The 17,694-nt window shown below is 38.0% G+C and overlaps 1 protein-coding gene across 2 annotated transcripts in view; it reads left to right on the top strand.

Annotated features, from left to right (window-relative positions):
* Nucleotides 1-10,673, top strand: part of slc8a4b (solute carrier family 8 member 4b) — a 116,763-nt gene extending 106,090 nt beyond the window's left edge. For both annotated transcript variants that reach the window (XM_032583047.1, XM_032583048.1), the window contains one exon: nt 2,157-10,673. In XM_032583047.1, the coding sequence (XP_032438938.1) occupies nt 2,157-2,536 (380 nt within the window). In that variant the 3' untranslated portion in view covers nt 2,537-10,673. The remainder of the gene's footprint in view (nt 1-2,156) is intronic.
* The last annotated feature ends 7,021 nt before the right edge of the window (nt 10,674-17,694 follow it).

Below are 17,694 nucleotides of genomic sequence, written 5' to 3' on the forward strand. Positions count from 1 at the left end.
CATGTTGGGATATGAATTTCAATTAATCTCACTGACATTTAAATGAGAAGCGAGACTCATCGCAGCAGCCAGACTCTAAATGGGAATAAGCCGATGTGGTCCTGCAGTGACTGGCAGCTGTTTCCCTGGTGCTTCCTGCCAGCGGGGCTCAGATTTTGACAGAATTTCAATCTGATGGAAAAGCTTTCTCCTAGTCACCTACACCCCTTTCAAAGTATGTATAACTTTGTTTTTGCACAGGATGGCATCGGAAGACAAATATGGATTGCAGTAAACATTTCTCGACACATTTTGACCAAAGATCCAGAAACCCAAAAGTGATTTCTTGGTAATTTGGGACACTCGAGACTAGAGATGAGTCAAAGATTATACATACCAAGTTTAAAGTACCCCGTTAGATTTGACTAACAACCAGAAGTAAGAAGTCCAGACAGAGTTTGATCTGAATCCGATGGAGAATATCAGATTAGGGTGATCCAAACAGTGAGTGAAGGTAAACACAAATCCGACAGAAGCTATCAAAGTAGACTCTGATAGCTGCGATGGTTTGGGTTTGCTTGAGGTCATGTGGTTGACGATGGCTCAGTATTTGTGGTTGACTCTTTACAACCAGCTTTACTTCAAATCCAACATTTAGTCATTACAAAATAAAAGCACCTGATTTTAATAAACTCCATCCAGGGTTGGTAATTCTGTCTTATGGATCTTCAAACCGTTCACTCTGTGCTTTGTGGAGTGATACCATTTCAATCATAGGACACCAACTTAAACATATCCATCAATGGATGCATCCTATACTAAGTTATGTAAAATCTGACTTTCTAGATGTTTATGTTGATGTTTAGATGTTTTCTGACTAAATAAAATCCACTTTGCAGGCAAAAACCAACTACTCATCAATAAGAGTATAGTTTTGGCTTTAAGATCAACCCTCAGGATCAAATTATGTTTGCTGCATGACAGTTGATTGGAGAGCTACTGTACTTCATGTAATTACGACTCTGACAAATCTCCTTTTCTCCTTCAGCTCTAATGGGCTCACTTGTTAAATTAATAGTCCCAAACATGCTGGGACATTTATGGTTATGTAAATGTAATCCTATAAAAACTGCAGGGTCACTGCATTACTCTGCTGTTTGAGTACAGTCCTCAAAGCACCCCTCACTCTTTGTCCTAAACAAACTGCTCAAGAGTCAACATTGTTGAGTTTATTGAGATTTATTTTAGCATAAACTGATCTCAACTTAGTTCGCATTCAGTAGATCTACTGGTTGGAACCTTGGTGCTCTACATACTTTTTTTTTCTTTTTTACCTTCATAAATATTTTTGTGAAGGTAAAGATTATGTATTTAACCAATCAGAAGCACTTGTGTGGTTTAGTCAAAGATACATACAATCAATAGATTAATAATATAAGTCTCGGAACATTGGAATAAAACTCACTAAACTCAAGCACTGCAGGATGTCAAACCCATTTCTATTTCGGGTCATATGGAGATCATGAATGTCCTCAAAAGGCTGGTTGTACCAGAGTGTAATGATAAAACTACCTATTAAACTGTTAAACATGGCTTTCTCTGCATTCAATGACTAATTCTCAAAATTAAATATTTAAGGCATTTTCACTGTGACGTCGTTTTAATTTATTTATATAGCGCCAATTAACAAAAATGTTGTTTCAAGAGACTTTACAAAAAAATTATTTCAATTCACTCATACATATTCCACTTGATCCTAGTTAAACAGCACAATAAGATCAGTTAATTATTCAAAGTAGTTTTAAAAACTTTCTAAGAAAACCCAACAAATTGCATCGAGTCGTTGACTGGACGAGAACGTAGCAAAAGTACAATGTAGTGTGTTTCATACAGAATTAAAGTTTATTGGTCTTTGAAAAGGTGAATTTGCATTATTACCCCATTATCAATGTATTACTTGAAAATGGTTTCAAAGCAACAATATTATTGTTTATCAAAATAATTTCTGTGACAATTTATCAAATTTGTAATTATGGCAGGCCAAATCTTGACACTCAACGTTTGGTCTATACCGGGGGTTTAATTTATATTTTTCCTTTTTTGTTTGCATTTTACATCTTCAAATAATTTTCTATGGACTGCCACCTTAAATTTTTTATTTTTTGCCGTTTTCTCAGATACTTTTGCCAGTAAGGTTGCAGCCATCCAGGACCAGTACGCCGACGCCTCCATTGGCAACGTGACTGGCTCCAACGCCGTCAATGTCTTCCTGGGTATTGGTGTGGCGTGGACCATTGCCGCCATCGCCTGGCGCTCTAAGGGCAAGCCATTCAGGGTGGACCCAGGAAACCTGGCCTTCTCCGTCACCCTCTTCACCATCCTGGCTGTGGTGTGCGTGTTGATGCTTCTCTACCGCCGGCGACCCACGGTGGCCGGAGGCGAGCTGGGCGGACCGCGGACTTGCAAGTTGCTAACGTCGCTGCTGTTCGTCTCTCTGTGGCTAATTTACATCCTGCTGGCTTCGATGGAGGCCTACTGCCATATACAAGTGTTTTAGAAAGAGACCTAACTGGTGTGGAGGAGGTGGGAAACCTTAAGACTTTATCTGAAAATGGATTTCATGTCACTCAATTATGTTTTTTTCCCCTAAATAAAATGAGTGTACACCCTCATGAGAACCAACAATTCCCCCAACAATGTTGAGACTAATTATTCTCATCTTTGAAAGAAGCTCTTTGAACCATAAAGGCCCTCCAGTGTATCAAGGAAAACCTTGAAACAGTGTTATCATCAGAGGACTGCTGTTGTTTCACTATAAAGCCAAACCAGCTGCAGAGAAGATAATCAGCTGAGCTCGGAAGAAAAAAGCAGAGCTGAGAGGAAGGACGAAGGTCAGCGATAAAGCTGCAAAAGTCAACAACAAAGGCAGAGAGAAGAGCGCGTCTTGCAGCAGCCGAATGACAAATGATGGAGAAAAAGGTTAGAGGATTTAAACTGAGCTGCAGGAAACCTCGACAGCCTTTCCTCTGTCATTACACCTCCATGAAAAAGGAATACCCATTGAAATTATTTTTATATTTTCCCACATTACAACCTCAAACTAACACTTTTTATTTAGATTATAAATAAAAACCCACTAAAGGTTAAGTTTTATATGGAAGTTAACTCACACTAGTACTCTAGTCACTGATCAACTTCTGAAGGAAATTGGACTGACATTTATTTATTTACAAGGTATTCGAGTAAATGCGGTAATGTGCATAGCAATCTTTTCAGATTTTAGTGTGCAACATATTTTAAATCCATGTATTCTTCTAGTTCATCTTTTCTATTATTTTGTAAAATCCCACTGACGTTTACAGTTGTATTGCGACAAATGTAAAAAAGTTCACAAAGTATGAATACTTTTGAAAGGCTGCGCTGTAGAGAAACAGTGGATCATCACCCTTGAACTGCACTTTGACTTCTAACTTTTATCGCCTTTTTCCTCTCAATACACTCAAAATGACGGGGCCCTCAGGAGATCCTGCACTAAAACTTGCCGGCGAGACGATAAATTAACCCTCTTCCTTCTCTTATTTAAGGATACACTGTGCAAAAATAGTCTCATTATACAAACCTTCCTGTCCTGATTGTCCCCCTGCCTGCCTTACGTTCCGCATCCTCACCTTACGTGTCCAAAAAGAAAACTCGACGTTGTGACAAGTTGCCACCATCAAACCCTGTTTTTAAACTCTTCCCATGTCCCCTTTTCCTTAACCCAAAACACATTTTCTACTCTTTTCAATGGCGTCACGTGTTGATGTTATCGTGGAATTGTAAAAACAACAACAACAAATCTACAAAAACAGAGCGACAGAAGAAGAAACGCAGAGTGGAATAAAAACCGAGCTGATGAGGATGTAAAAAAGTACTGAGCGCTACACATTGTTACGTAAAATGTTTACACTTTCAAAAACAACAAATCGAACAATAGCCAATAGGGGACTTCCATACACCTGAAGGACCAATCAGAATGAAGGATCGCACTGACTGTGATCATGACGACAACTGTGAAGGAAACGGTGTAAAAAAATCCAAACTACGACCATAACCAGTGTTTCTATTTGTACATGATATTATCAGAAACCTGTATTGATGTGTGTGGGACATGACTGGTATTTTATTTATGTGAAGCCTCCATCTTTGTAGGAACAAGTTTGAGAAAGCTGAAGGGAAAAATACAAGGCAGCTGAAGAATCACGTGTCTGTTCTGCATCACGGGGCGTTTCTTTGTACAATACTATAACAAATTGTCATAAATCACTAACACAACCTTTTTAAGCTGTGCAGATTTACTTTTTAAACTCCCCGATGTGCTGGCAGCTGTGGTGAGTGCAACACTACAATTAAATGTGCAAAGTGATCTGCTGTGTTTTTCTGGGTGAATCTGTTTGATTTAGCTTTTGTGAAATTGTTTTAAGCCACGTTTCATGTCAAATTAACTGTTCCGACGTCCACGTCTGTCTGGAAAAAAAGTGCTGAAGCGCAGATTTTAGATCGTCTCTTGCCCAGAAGCGTGTCTGGAACTGGACAGATGGGACGGCATATGGTTGGTCGACGAGGATTATTAATATATTCATTCCCTTTGTTAAACCACGTTACGGAAAGAAAAAAAAACGCAGAAATCAAGCTTCTATCCTCCCAACTGAGGATCATGCTGCCTCCAGACTTCAATGAAATAAACTTTGAACCCACCTAAAACAGGTTTGCAACGCTGATGAGAACCAGCAAAACTTTGAAAAGACCAGCAAGAACATTGTTCAGCAAGGATAACTGCATGTATAACAACACATTTCCTTTAATTTAACCATTTTTTAGCACCAATGAAGGCAGAAACACAGCAAATTATTCCTAAGTTAAATGTCAGAATAGAGTAAGAGGAACTGCGTGACTTCAAGTTAAGGCATATAGTGGTTGTAAGAGAAGTTAGGCATCAGCAGTGAAAAATTCTCTGCCTCATTTGGCTCAGACACGGAGGAAAATGTTGCTGCTACAGTTAATTGTCTGTAGAACAAATCATTTTCTTACCAGATAAGATACATACTTCCTACAACCAGTGAAATACTCCAGAAAACCTAACATTTGTTTTGTTGGACAGTCTTTGTCATCTTCTTTCAGAAACTATATTTTGAGTTGATCAGGAAAACAAAAAATATTGTTTTTGTCTCAGAAACAGCAAGTACAATTTCAGTTGACAGGAATGTTATTGCTTTCTAGAAACATCGATGGTATCCTTCACTTCCAGTAAATCCCAGTTCAATCCAAGGTTGAACTGGGGAGGATATTTTTAGCAGAGTGAAATAACCGAGTCACAAAAGAAAAAAGACAAGATATCCAAGTGTGATCAGTGTAAAGATTTTGCCCCCAGCAGTTGCATTCAGGGCTTTAAGCCGACATCAGGGTGTCCAACGTGTACCGTAGGGACCTTTGCTGTCCCAGGATTAACTTTGTGAACTGCAAATGAAGAATTCAAATTATCCCCTTCTTCATTTCTAATTAAGTAAACGTTATTACTGACAAATTAAAATGTTGCTACAATTGAAAACATTTGGTAAAAGTATTCACCTTTTAATAATAACCACTCTCCTTAATTTGATAATTGACAACACATCTGTCCATTAACGTTTACACTAGCAGACTAGAACCCAAATCTGATTTTGACTCATTTGTTTAACTTGGCTGAATTGAGCAATGTTTTAAAAGAAAGTGACACAAATCCTATTCTTATTGCTGAGAATGCATTTAATCTTTTTCTATTTTTCCCAATTAAGCCCAAAAGAATTTGCAACTTTGATGCCTTTCTTCTAATACGCCAAACATGAAAACCCTTTTGAAATCTAAGACCTGCAATAATATACACATCTGATTAATTTGTTTAATTAAAAATATTGCAGACTTAATTTATTATTGAGCACGTTATATATATTTTTTTGAGATTCTAGGTTTAAGAAATGGGTATTTTTGGCTATCAGAGTACTTTTGACCAGACAATTTGGTCCAAATGATAACAAATTTGACACCACTGTCCCAGGCCCGGTGGCATGGGCGGGCATTGGGGGACATTGCCCACCCACAGAGTCAGCCTTGCCCCCCCTGGACTGGAAGCCGTTTGTTGTTAGAATAGCCAACTTTCTGTTATTCCTATATCAATTTGATACAGAAGCTTCCGCACTTCCCATATCTGTGTCCTCTGTCACTGTTTTCAGCAGTTAAAATTGTTTAATCTGTTGTTAACACGTCGTAACCTGTTTTTCCGAGCCGCCTTTAAGAGCAACATTTTTTTAGAGCAACATGAGCTCTAAGACGCTCGCGCTGGGTTTATTACACCTGTGAGGCAGCGAAGGAGATCTGCTGCTGCTGTACAGAGCTAAGCAGGACCTGCTAGAATCAAAGCAGCAAACCAGCAAAACGCAAAGAACTTTGCACAGTTTTCCCCCAAACTAACCGACTGAGTTGAGTAAAGCTGTTGGATGCAGGTAATGTTAGCTAAAAGATGACAAGCTAATAACAATACAGCACCTTTAGCTTGTTAACAAGCAGCCTATAGACTGCTGATGTTGTTGTCTACGTTCAGCTACGTAGATTTATTTTGCCCCCCCAAAATAAGTTGATGCCCTTCCTGTTAAACTCGTCTGGAGCTGGGGCTGCACTGTTCTCCACAGTCTAATTCCTGTTTATTTCTTTATTTATCATGTCTTTAGTCTGCCATATGCAAGTAAAAAGGCTGCTAGCGACCCCCACACCACCAGGGGGCCCTCAAGAGCACCAAGCTAGCACTATAATGTATGTATATTGAAAATAACATTGAATTATACAAACTAAATGCTACTACACATGGAAAACGATTTCTATATTATTTTTATAACTGTTACACAAATAACAGATTGATCTCTTCCTGGTGTTACCACAATTGGGGAAATATAAGATATGAAACTTGTTTAGTGTGTTATTTTCAAAGAGTTAAAATGATGTGGCACACTTAAATACCACTCTGCATTTCAAAATCTAACCCTTTCATTTTACTTTGTTACTCCTGTAAGGTTAAAATCAATAGCCTTAATAACACCGGCACAATGTAAGCTAGTTACAAATGCTGCTAATGCTAGCACATGTATTACAGAGTAACTTAGGAAGAATATAATCACCTGGTGTTGACCAGCTTCAAATAAAAAGGCCTTGGCCGGCCGGGTCTTCAGTTTTGTTTGTAGCACTGCTTGCTAGCTTGTTTGTGTTTTTAAAACATGACTTGCTGATTGGCTGCTAGGCCAGCAGTCTGGCCAGACTCTTTTTCTCAATGACTTAAGCTTCTGTAACCGGTTAAAGAAAGAGCAGGCAGCAGGATAATAATGCTGCTGACGCCACAGGGTAAACAAGCAGGCTGAATTAGAGCCTGGCTCTTTAAAGGTTGGTAATCTTCGCTGGAGGACAGCTGCATGTTGGAAAGTGCAGAAATGTAATATTTCTGTCCTTCTGCCTGTTGCTTAGCTACCAGCTAAACCGAGTCTCCGGGACTCTAGCTCCGTGTCGTCGTTCTCTTTCATTATCTGTGTTTTCTGTTCCTCTATCAAACATTACCGTGTCATTTCTCATTCTGTTAGTCTCTCTGTGAAGCACACGTGTGTGTTGGAGGTTTGTTGTCTGTGTGAGCTGGTGTTGTAATCTCCTTACCAGGACTTGCCCTGTGTCTTTGGCAAACATCCCAAACACGAGATTAATGAATCCGAATGCCAGCCTGACCCACAGGGGGAGGAAAAAAAAAAAAAAGGTTATAAACTGGATTATCTGTACGTGTGTGTGTGTGTGTGTGTGTGTACCTGCCAAGTAATATTAGATTTGTAATAAATCTGGCTGTCATTCAAACGGAGAATAGATCTTGGCAGGAGGGTTTAAAGTGTCAGTTTTTATTTTACACTGAAGTCGCCGTCTTTTCGTTCCCTGACCAGCTGACGGTGGCCTTCGTCGTGTTTACATACGTTCATAAAACACCATAAAACACAGGTAGACCATATGCAGACAGATAAAACATCAAATCGCCAAAGAAAATGCTGAAATTGTTTTAAAAAACTGAAATAATCAGAGAAACAGTTTACAAAATTGATTAAATGTTTCATTAATATGGTTCAAAGTTTTCTGTTATTGTAATGAGATGCCAGAAAAAGTGCCGAGAAAAAGGAATGGTAGCCCCTCCATTTCCACAGGTTGCTGCACACTGCCGGTCAACCGGCTTAATAAAGGCAACAACACTCTCCCTTTGCTCTGAAAACAGAAAAATTCAGCTGTTTGGAAGTATCTTGTAGAGCAAAAACACAAATTAGTCGTTTTCTGGAAACTGAAGGAGCTTCAACCATTACTCTTGTTAAATTAGCACAATTTTTAAAAGTTAAACAGCCAATGGGAGACTGTGGTTCACTGGACTCAAAGTTTCAGAAATGTCCCTTGTAACCCTTGTTGATGACTCAAATTATTTCATTTCACATTAGTTCATGAATTGTTTTGGTTCTTGACATCTTTTGACCTACTTCATGTTATGAGGTTTTGAAATGTTGTAGACATTTCAGACCTGGGTTTGGCCAGTATCATAGTGAATTCATGATTTAACAACTGAAATTGTGACTGAAGTTTCTTTTGAACATAAGACTGGCTGTATATTCTGGGGGATGTTTTGTATTTACTCTGGTTATCTTTGTCTCATTCAAATGTTGTTCAAAAAACGACTACTAATTGTAGTAGTTTTTTTTTTCTATTTTTGGCCAAGACTACCAGCAAAAAGAATACAAATTACAGAAAATAGATATAAATAAATATAGTTATACATTTGACTTTTCATTTTTTGTGTAAATAATACTAAACCCTCATATTTTTTCAAACTATTATACCATGACAATTTCATATCAGCCTACATCTAACTAGTTGGGTCTATACGACTGTTCCAGGTGACCACAACTTTTTAAATCTATAACTTTTGTTCTGAAAATTACTTGTCTTACTAAACTAAGTTATAGCTTGTGTAATTTTGAATAAGAGTATCAATTACCTTTTTTTAATATTTACTCTTATATTTGCACTCTAAAAACAGCGATGGCACCACTTCGTCTGTCTGATAACACTTAGGCTGAACCCTTTTCCTTTTAACGTAGCTCTGTTCAACAAAAAAGTGAATATCAGAAGGAAATGTTATTCATTTACAATAAGCTTAAACCAAGATTTTTGTAGAAAGAAACGATAGCTCTCTACTTGTCCAGTGTACATATTTTGTAATCCTTTGCTTCTTTTCTAGAAGGAAAAAAGGAAGTTATCCAAAGGAGCATCGTCTTTAAGTATTCATTGGCGGTTTCTTTGCGTAAAGCGGCCATGTTGGATTTAGAAACCAGAGTGGTTGACTTCTGGGGGCAATATAGTAAATTTCTAACTGGGAAATCTACAGTATATTCTGGCTTCACAGTGTATTTGCAGTCCACCATGTATCTGAACGCCTAATGAGCTCTGTGTTTGTGTGTCATGAGAGGAATGTTTTAAATCAGGTTGGAGGTGAGAGGATTGTGCTACAGAATGTTCATATGGAAAAATCTGGATGGTTAAATTAGGAAGCTGCTGTTATGATTACATTGCCTTTTCCAGAGTTTGCATATTTCCATTAAAAGACATTTCCGGAATACTAAGAATCCAGAAGTGACCAAGCAAAGCAACATTACATTCTTAATTATACACAAAGATATAAAAAATGTTTTAATTGGGAAATTTATTTCTCTTTCAGGTTTTTTAGATTTTTTTTTTTTTTTTGCTATGTCTGTTTAAATACTTATTACTCTGAACTCTATTAGACTGGTTGTTTACCATAAAAATACCTAAAAGTACCACCTCTTGATGACGAACATTGGAGTGACGTATGTTGAAAAGATGAATTTTACAGGGATATTGGTTGGACATCTATTTATTCTTTGTTGTATTAGACACCTTTTCTATATTTATGTTTTTTTTTTTAAATCACCATTAGTTTTCCTTTGTCATATTTCTTGATCATTAAAATTCTATTTAAGGCAACTCAAGTGAATTCATATTTGAATATTTTATATCTAAAAGTTGTACAAGTGATGCTGAACAAATTCAAAGAATTACTGTAATTTTTGTGGTTTGAGATTTCTATCAACATTTTTATATTTTATTGGATTATTTTCTCCTTTAGCCACTCCTCCTTTCCAAGTATTCATATTTTTGTCACTATATACTCATGCAGTCATGTTTATGGACTCACAAAGTGCTTTATCAGTTTTTGTTATTTCAATTTTTTTTCTTCTTGTTGTTCATATTAGGATCCTATTGTTTTATTACATTTATTTTTGTTTTGTGTCGTTTCTGATCGTTTTGCAAGAGAAAAGCCTCTCAGAGAGAAAAATACCAACTTAGTTTAGTAAAATAATATAATAAATGTGCTTTTATCCTTTTGTTTTGGGTTTGTATGAGTGTGGGTTCATTCCTATTTCTCCCTCCCTGGGTGTGTCGATGCATGAATCACACTCATTCTGACTACAGTGTTGAAGTTGGAGATGTTGTAGTAAAGAGTAAGGTATTTTTAAATGCTGAAAATGACTAGATATGAACAATGATATAGATGTTTACAAAGACCAAACTTTTCTTTCTTTTTTTTCTTAAAAGAGAAATAAAATATGACTGGAAAATGTTAAAAGCATGCCTGGTTCTTTTCCTTTGGTGGTAAAACATCTAGAATAATTCAACTTTCAGTCAACTTATGTCACAATTTTATCCCAACATAACTGTATTTCATTTCAACATTAACTAATTGACGTTTTTGATAAATTACACAAATAAGTACTAACGAAAATGCTTAGATGTAATATTTAATGAAAAAATATTTACCAGACATGTTACATACAGGACCAGATAAGTAATCCTAGGGGCCCCGGACCCTGAAGCTGACAGGCCCCTCTCACAACCATAGCACCCACTCCAAAGGAAGTGAAAAAGTGTTTACACTCCTTACATTTTTCTGTAAATTGTGTTGTACACGCAATGTGCTGTACAAATACATTTTTTTTGGGCTAAAGTTATTGACACCCAACAAACAGGCGTTTCCAGACAGACTTAGCACACACAAGTTTGTATTTCTACCCATATTAGGACTTTGTATTGACTTCCATTCATTTTAGTAACTGCATTCATGCCTAACAAGAGGGTCCGCCATATTAGAACCGAGCTTTGGTCCCCATCGCTCTTCAAAAGATTAGTTAATGGGATAGAAATGTGCCTAAGTTGAACAGGTAAAAAAATACAAACACAACTATTAAGGCTCACCTTAATTGTTTGAAGCTAGTGCTAGCTTCCAAACAAGCTAGCATGTCAAATCACACACCTGGTGGTCAAAAGCTGCTTTCAATTATCAGAAAACAAGTACTGCCATCTCACTCACAAATCACATAATACAATGAATTAAATCATCCCAAACCTCAAGATTATGACAATAGAAATCACCCAATTTGCTGAAATAAGATAACCAGAACACAAAAACCAATTACTGACCTTCAACCAACTCTAAGCGTCCCACAATAATGATTCAATATTCAAAGCAGCATATCAAATAAACAAAATTATCTGGTCGCACGATCACAACAACTAATATTAATTTACACATAGCACAATAGCTCTTACCTTTAGAAGTTCTTCTTTCTTGTCTGTTTTCTTGCAAAGTTGTATAAGTCCTTAAAGTCCAACGTAGACGCAGCGGCCATCAAGGAGCCTGCAGAAAGCCTCTTCAGTCGTTCTGAATTCGTTTTTTATCATTTTCAGTTGTGGAGAAAGTCCTCTTTTCCTCACAGTTTCTGAAAAACCTAAATCCCTTAGAGTATAATTTCCTCCCGGAAGCTTTCTTCTTCTATGAGGCCTCGTCGCTGCTGCTCTACGTGGCGCAGTTAGCTCGTCGTTTGCTAACTGGCGTCATCGCTAGCTTCGCTAAGGTTAGCCACCGTTAGCTCAGGCTGAACATAGCTGGTGGAAAGCGATGTTTACAAGCCAACGTCAGCCAGTAGCTCCATTTTTACTGCAGCTCCGCTGGACTTCCGGTTGCTACAGCTGTCCATTTTTTTGGCCAACATTGCCTCGATCAAATTTCCCACAGTTCCACCTATCTGAACATAGATAAGGTCCAATCTATCACAGCTTGTTTTCAGAATAATCTGATCTCGGACCAGTAGCTTGGAAACCATGTCCACCCAGTTATCATTGGCCAACCTACTCAAGGTCAAGTCAACAAGCTGACATGTAAACTAAAACAATCATGAGGTTTTGTTTTTTTACTACTTTACGTTGATTGAACATTAATGAAAATTGAAAGTAAAACTCCATGTGGACTCTTTTTTTATATAATGGTAAAAAATATATTCGGCCGATATAAAGGGTTTATCTCAAATCTCTGTATGTGTTTAGCAAATAGAAAAATAATTTTAGTTAGAGACCTAAAGCAGGAAAAGCTTTATATTTAATTTAAGCATTGAAGAAATAAAATAATTGTCTCTTTGTTGATTTTATGTAAATATCTGGTGGTAAGAAGAATGAGCAAATCTGAGATTAGTTCATTCTCCAATTTCTGGTCTGCAACTTGACAAAAAGTGTTAAACATAAGCAGTAATTATCAACTAAAGCATTCAATACAGTTTTATATTCTACCTAAGAAACATTAGAATATTTGTGCCGCATGCTGCAGGGAAAGGTTGCTGAAAGTTTGCAAACTCATGCATGCAAACCCTGAAAGACACCTGGGACCAAACCGGTGAAACAGCCTTGCTGCACTGCTGACCAATAAACACCTCAACCGTGATTTACGGATCTGCTCTCAGGCACTTTGGGACAGATTTTCTCAACATAAAACGAAGCTGAAGTTGGCTTCCGAAAACGGGAAATGGCTAAAGGGTGATTCCACCTAATTTTTCATTATCTTGAATATCTTTATTCTATGAACTTGTTTTCTTTGCATTACTTGAGGTTTGAAAGCACTGTAGCTTTTTTATTATTTTGTCCATTTTTGATTTTATGCAAATAAAAACTAAAATTTTGCTGGGAAATTTGGAGACATGTTGTCAGTAGTTCATAGAGTAAAAGAACAATGTTCATTTTACTCAAACATACACCTATAAAAAGTAAAATCAGAGAAACGGATCATTTTGCAGTCTCTTCATTTTTTCCAGAGCTGTACATGTGTAACCCTTCTGTGTTCGTCTCGGATCCAGTACGTTAAGAACTTTATGACGGACACATTCAAGTTCAAGTTCATTTATTCTAAGAAAAAAAGAAAATCAAGTTGGTGGTTAACATCAGTCCAGCAGCTTCTGCCCCTGTGCATGAAATAAAATATAATAAATAATAATCAAACTACAAAACAATAGCTCCCAATAAGCAGTAAGCAGCAGTTAGCATTTACATGTGCAATTAAACCAGGCTAAAATGGGCAACATTAACAATAACATTTAAAAACATACACAAAACATAGCACAATTACTCATGAAACACTGTACACTATCAAATTTGTCCAAAATATATTTTAAGATATACGTGTAAAGAAAACACAGAGCTGATTCTAACACGTATCAGTTACCAACGGCAACAGAAAAAAGGGGGAGGAGCTGTCAGTTACTGGTTGCTATGGTAACCACCAACTGTCAAGAGCAGCATAACTGAACTTAAGACACCAATAAATGTCCGAAGAAACAACCTGACTAAACAAAATAAATTCAAAGAATAAATAAACACATTTTGACAAACTTATAATATTACTAAAATAAAACCCTGTTACATATACATGTAATCATATTTGAATTAATAATAAAAGTTTATTTGATTATTTAAACTCATATTCTGGCCATATTATATTGAATTTGTTGGCAAAACAAATAAATAATAACAAAAAACTACCAAATTACTTAGGGGGTTTCTGGATATTTCAGAGGGGCTACAGCCCCCCTAAAATAGACCCAGTGACAAGGTTGTGTTTTCAATTCACTTACTAAAACTGATCCAGTTAGGGTAGATAGCAAGCAAAGTTTGGGGTTTCCAGGTGTTTAAGCTCCTGCGTCTCCCTCCTGTCCCCGTTCTTCTCTGTCAGCTTCCCAACAGCAGAGTGGCAGCTGTTATTCTCACAGCGATCCGCCGGTGACCACCGCGCTGAGACAAGTCTGCATCCTCTGCTGGAGGAGAACGGGACGCGGCGTAAACACCACAGACCTGAGGGAAACGTGAAGGAAGACAGGAGCATGCTGGAATAAAACTCTTAAGAATGGATTTAAAGTGTATGAGAAGAAAGAAAACACGGGGAAAGAAACGTCTAACAGAACGAGGGGAGGAGTTGGTGCTGGAACAAATTCATCCCGTGGGATAAAGCAGACAGAAAGCGACTCGCTACGCTGATAGCCTCGTCTCTTGGGGGCCCCGAGTTTCTGCCTTCATGCCTAAACGCTTTTGACACTTCTTAGTCGGTTAATTGGCTTTGTAGTTGTACAAACAATTTCTTATTAGTATTCACCCAAACAAGCTGCCTGCTTATTGCAGAGGGAGACAGGAAACAAAAGAGGTTTTTATCACTCTACATGAAATGAAACGTAAAGGCTGTGGTTTTATCTGTCATCTCAGTCTGACAGGAAGCTTTAAGAAAGGCTGGACGTTGTCGGCTGAAAGAAAACAACCCAATAATGGCAAAGGATAACAAGACTTTGTTAGATATTTCTGTCTTCATTTTTGGTCTCAGGTTTACCCGCCATCTGCATAAATGTCTTTAATGTATGGCTTTTCAGTACATCAATGTCTTAAATGGAACATGTTCTGCAAACTTCAGATTTTGCAGGGGTTTTTTTAACTTCCAGTTGGGTTTCTACTGCTTTTAGAATCAGCCAAAATGCTTAAAAACAACACCCAGCTGTTATTTGGCAGTACGTTCATGTTTTATGGTGTCTGGAAAACAAGCCGTTTCAAAAACCTCTACACTGTAACATCACAAATCAGCAGGCACTGCACCATTACCTAGCAACCCCAGCTTGTTACCTAGCAACCCAAGAGTTCCAGCACATTTTGTCAGCTAGTTTTACTGCTGTATATCCCTTGCAATGGCTACTGGAAATGGCAAGTGTTTTGTTGTTGACTTACCATTCAGAAACCAAAAGTAATGTGGTACAAATGTATTTAACAAACTGAAATAAGGTTTGTTAGCTGGTGAAATAAAATTAAAGTACAGTTAAGGGTTTGAACAACAGCATCAGTTCGTGGGGATTTGGGGGCGGGAGGGTCCTATTTAGGTTCCGCAATGACAATTTAGCTGACCTTAATATTTCCCGTGTTTTGTTTTGGTCATTATTATTACACTCATTGTTGAGATGTGTGTGATAGGTGTGTCTATCAGGCATTTATAGCAATACGGAATAAATCGCGTCCCGTATTGGTTCAATACGGGGCGGAGACAACAACAACCACCTGTCATTTTAGGCTAGCTTAAGCTAACCTGAATATTTACAACTCTCTTGTTGATACACTGACATTACTTACCTTCTGTCTTTCAACAACTTAGAAAAGCTTCTCTTCGTCTCTCCAACATCTTTATCCTTCCCCCTCTTCCATTTTCTGTTTGGTGCCCCAGAGTTTTTTTCTGCCGCCCCATCTTTAGCTCCCTGTTGTGAGTGCACTACTACAATTAAAATTTAAAAGAAAAGGGGGAAAAAACACGCCTCAGTGGATCCTACCTATATGAGAGGGCAGAGTGGCTGGCAGGAGGGGCGGGACGCCTAATCAGTGCTGTTCCTCTGTTATTGATCATTTCATACACAAACAGCTGTTCAGTACAAAAAATGCTGACTAGAAAAATAATTCCCCACATCGTTTTTTGCGCCCCCTGGAGTGCAGCGCCCCTATGCGTTGCATACACTGCATAGCAACTTTTTGCGCAGAGAAGAACAAAGAACGGCTCCAGTCATGTCTTCTTAGTAAAGAGATGTTCAGAAGAATCGGATCGTTCGTGAATGTCACATCACTAGATTGCAGACTTTTGGACACAGTGTTGTCCCATACATGCGACACGTTGGTCAACACCTCCGCACAATAATTCAGCGCAGTGAGGGACTTTTTTTTTTATCACAAATGTTTATGTGTCTCTGTACAGCTAACTTTGCTAACATCACGTCAACGGAGCTCATCTTTCTTTGAGCTTCTTTTCTAAGTGACAAAAAAAAAGTTAGACGTGGTCCAAACCGTCTGTGAAAGCGAAGCGCTGCTGAATTAGCTGTCGCCATCGGATTTCTTATTATTTATGCGACGCAATTCTATTACTGACAATTAGACGCATCTTCTGCCGCTCAAAGGAAACCACTGCGCATGTCTGAGAGCGCCGCGTGCTCGTGAAAGGTGGGGAAGAGGAGGGGGAGTAACGGAAACACGTAATTGGTACGTCACGTTATTGCTTGGATTTTAATCGGTGCGTTTTGCGTCCAGTGGAAACAAACATGTCAACAAATAAACTAGACAGTTTGCTGTAAGTTTAGTGATATTTACACAGTTGCGGTGTTGAAATAAAATCCCGAGTCCATCAAGAAATGGTCTCCAGTACTACAACACTGATGTTGACAGTAAATCTTCTTTAAGACTCTTCCACTTTCCTTGTCCATCATGTTCCTTTATCATTTAACATTAATAACAGCTTTAAGCAAGCTGAATTCATTTTTACACAATTTGTGTTTCACAAACGGCTCTGGTCTTTCATAATTTGATGCATTTTGCTCCATCAGACATATAGTCAGATTTTCCCCATAATGCATAAATAAATACATAAATAGGCTAAAAGAGCAACTAAGGAGGATCCGTTTAATTAAAATCGACTGTATGCCATTTACTTGTGTTTATTAGAAATAATAGAAGGAAAGTGACAGGAAAATATGCATTTCTACGCCCTTTTCAACTACCATAAACAAAGAAAAACTGAAAACTGCAAATGATTTGCATAAAGTTACAAGTTTATTACTAAAGGTACATTCATATACTTTACATTAATTAGAAAGGAACAATAAAATATTACATCCGGATCGACATATAGCATTCCCTTTATATCTGACAGTCATTTACACTACAGAAAAACTGAACCCACATCTCGTCTCATGTATTTTGCATGACGTCTGAAGCGAACACACTCTACTGCTGCTCTTAATTAATTTAACCAGTGCAGGAGTAAAATATGGTCTCATTACTGGGTGAAACTGGAGGCAAAGAAATGTGACAGGGAGGCAGAGAGAGGAAGAACAGAGGGGGAAAGATGTCAGCCAGAGGCCTGGGGGTGGGCCAGAGGGAGACCCGCCACCAAATGTCTAATAAGAGGAAAGATTTCTGCTTGGTGCCGAGCGCCGTAATATCTGCTGCAGCAATCCTGTAAGTATGATGTTCTAAATGGTAGTTTACAACGTAAATAAGACAGAGAGGAAGTTAAAGTTTGTGGCTTAAAAACGATCCAGCTGGTTTATAGTGATGGAAAAGGAAAACGAACAGCAGCAGAACATGGACTGGGCCACACGGACCACACTGCAGACTAAACAGAGCAAAAACAGCGACTACAGCCGTATGAGGGAACGGTTCTGTTTATTTTAGAGCCTGATTTTGGACATCAAAAATTAGAAATTTACTTCTGAACCAAACCTG

The sequence above is a fragment of the Xiphophorus hellerii genome, chromosome 14, assembly GCF_003331165.1.
Source record: "Xiphophorus hellerii strain 12219 chromosome 14, Xiphophorus_hellerii-4.1, whole genome shotgun sequence".
Lineage (NCBI taxonomy): Eukaryota > Metazoa > Chordata > Actinopteri > Cyprinodontiformes > Poeciliidae > Xiphophorus > Xiphophorus hellerii.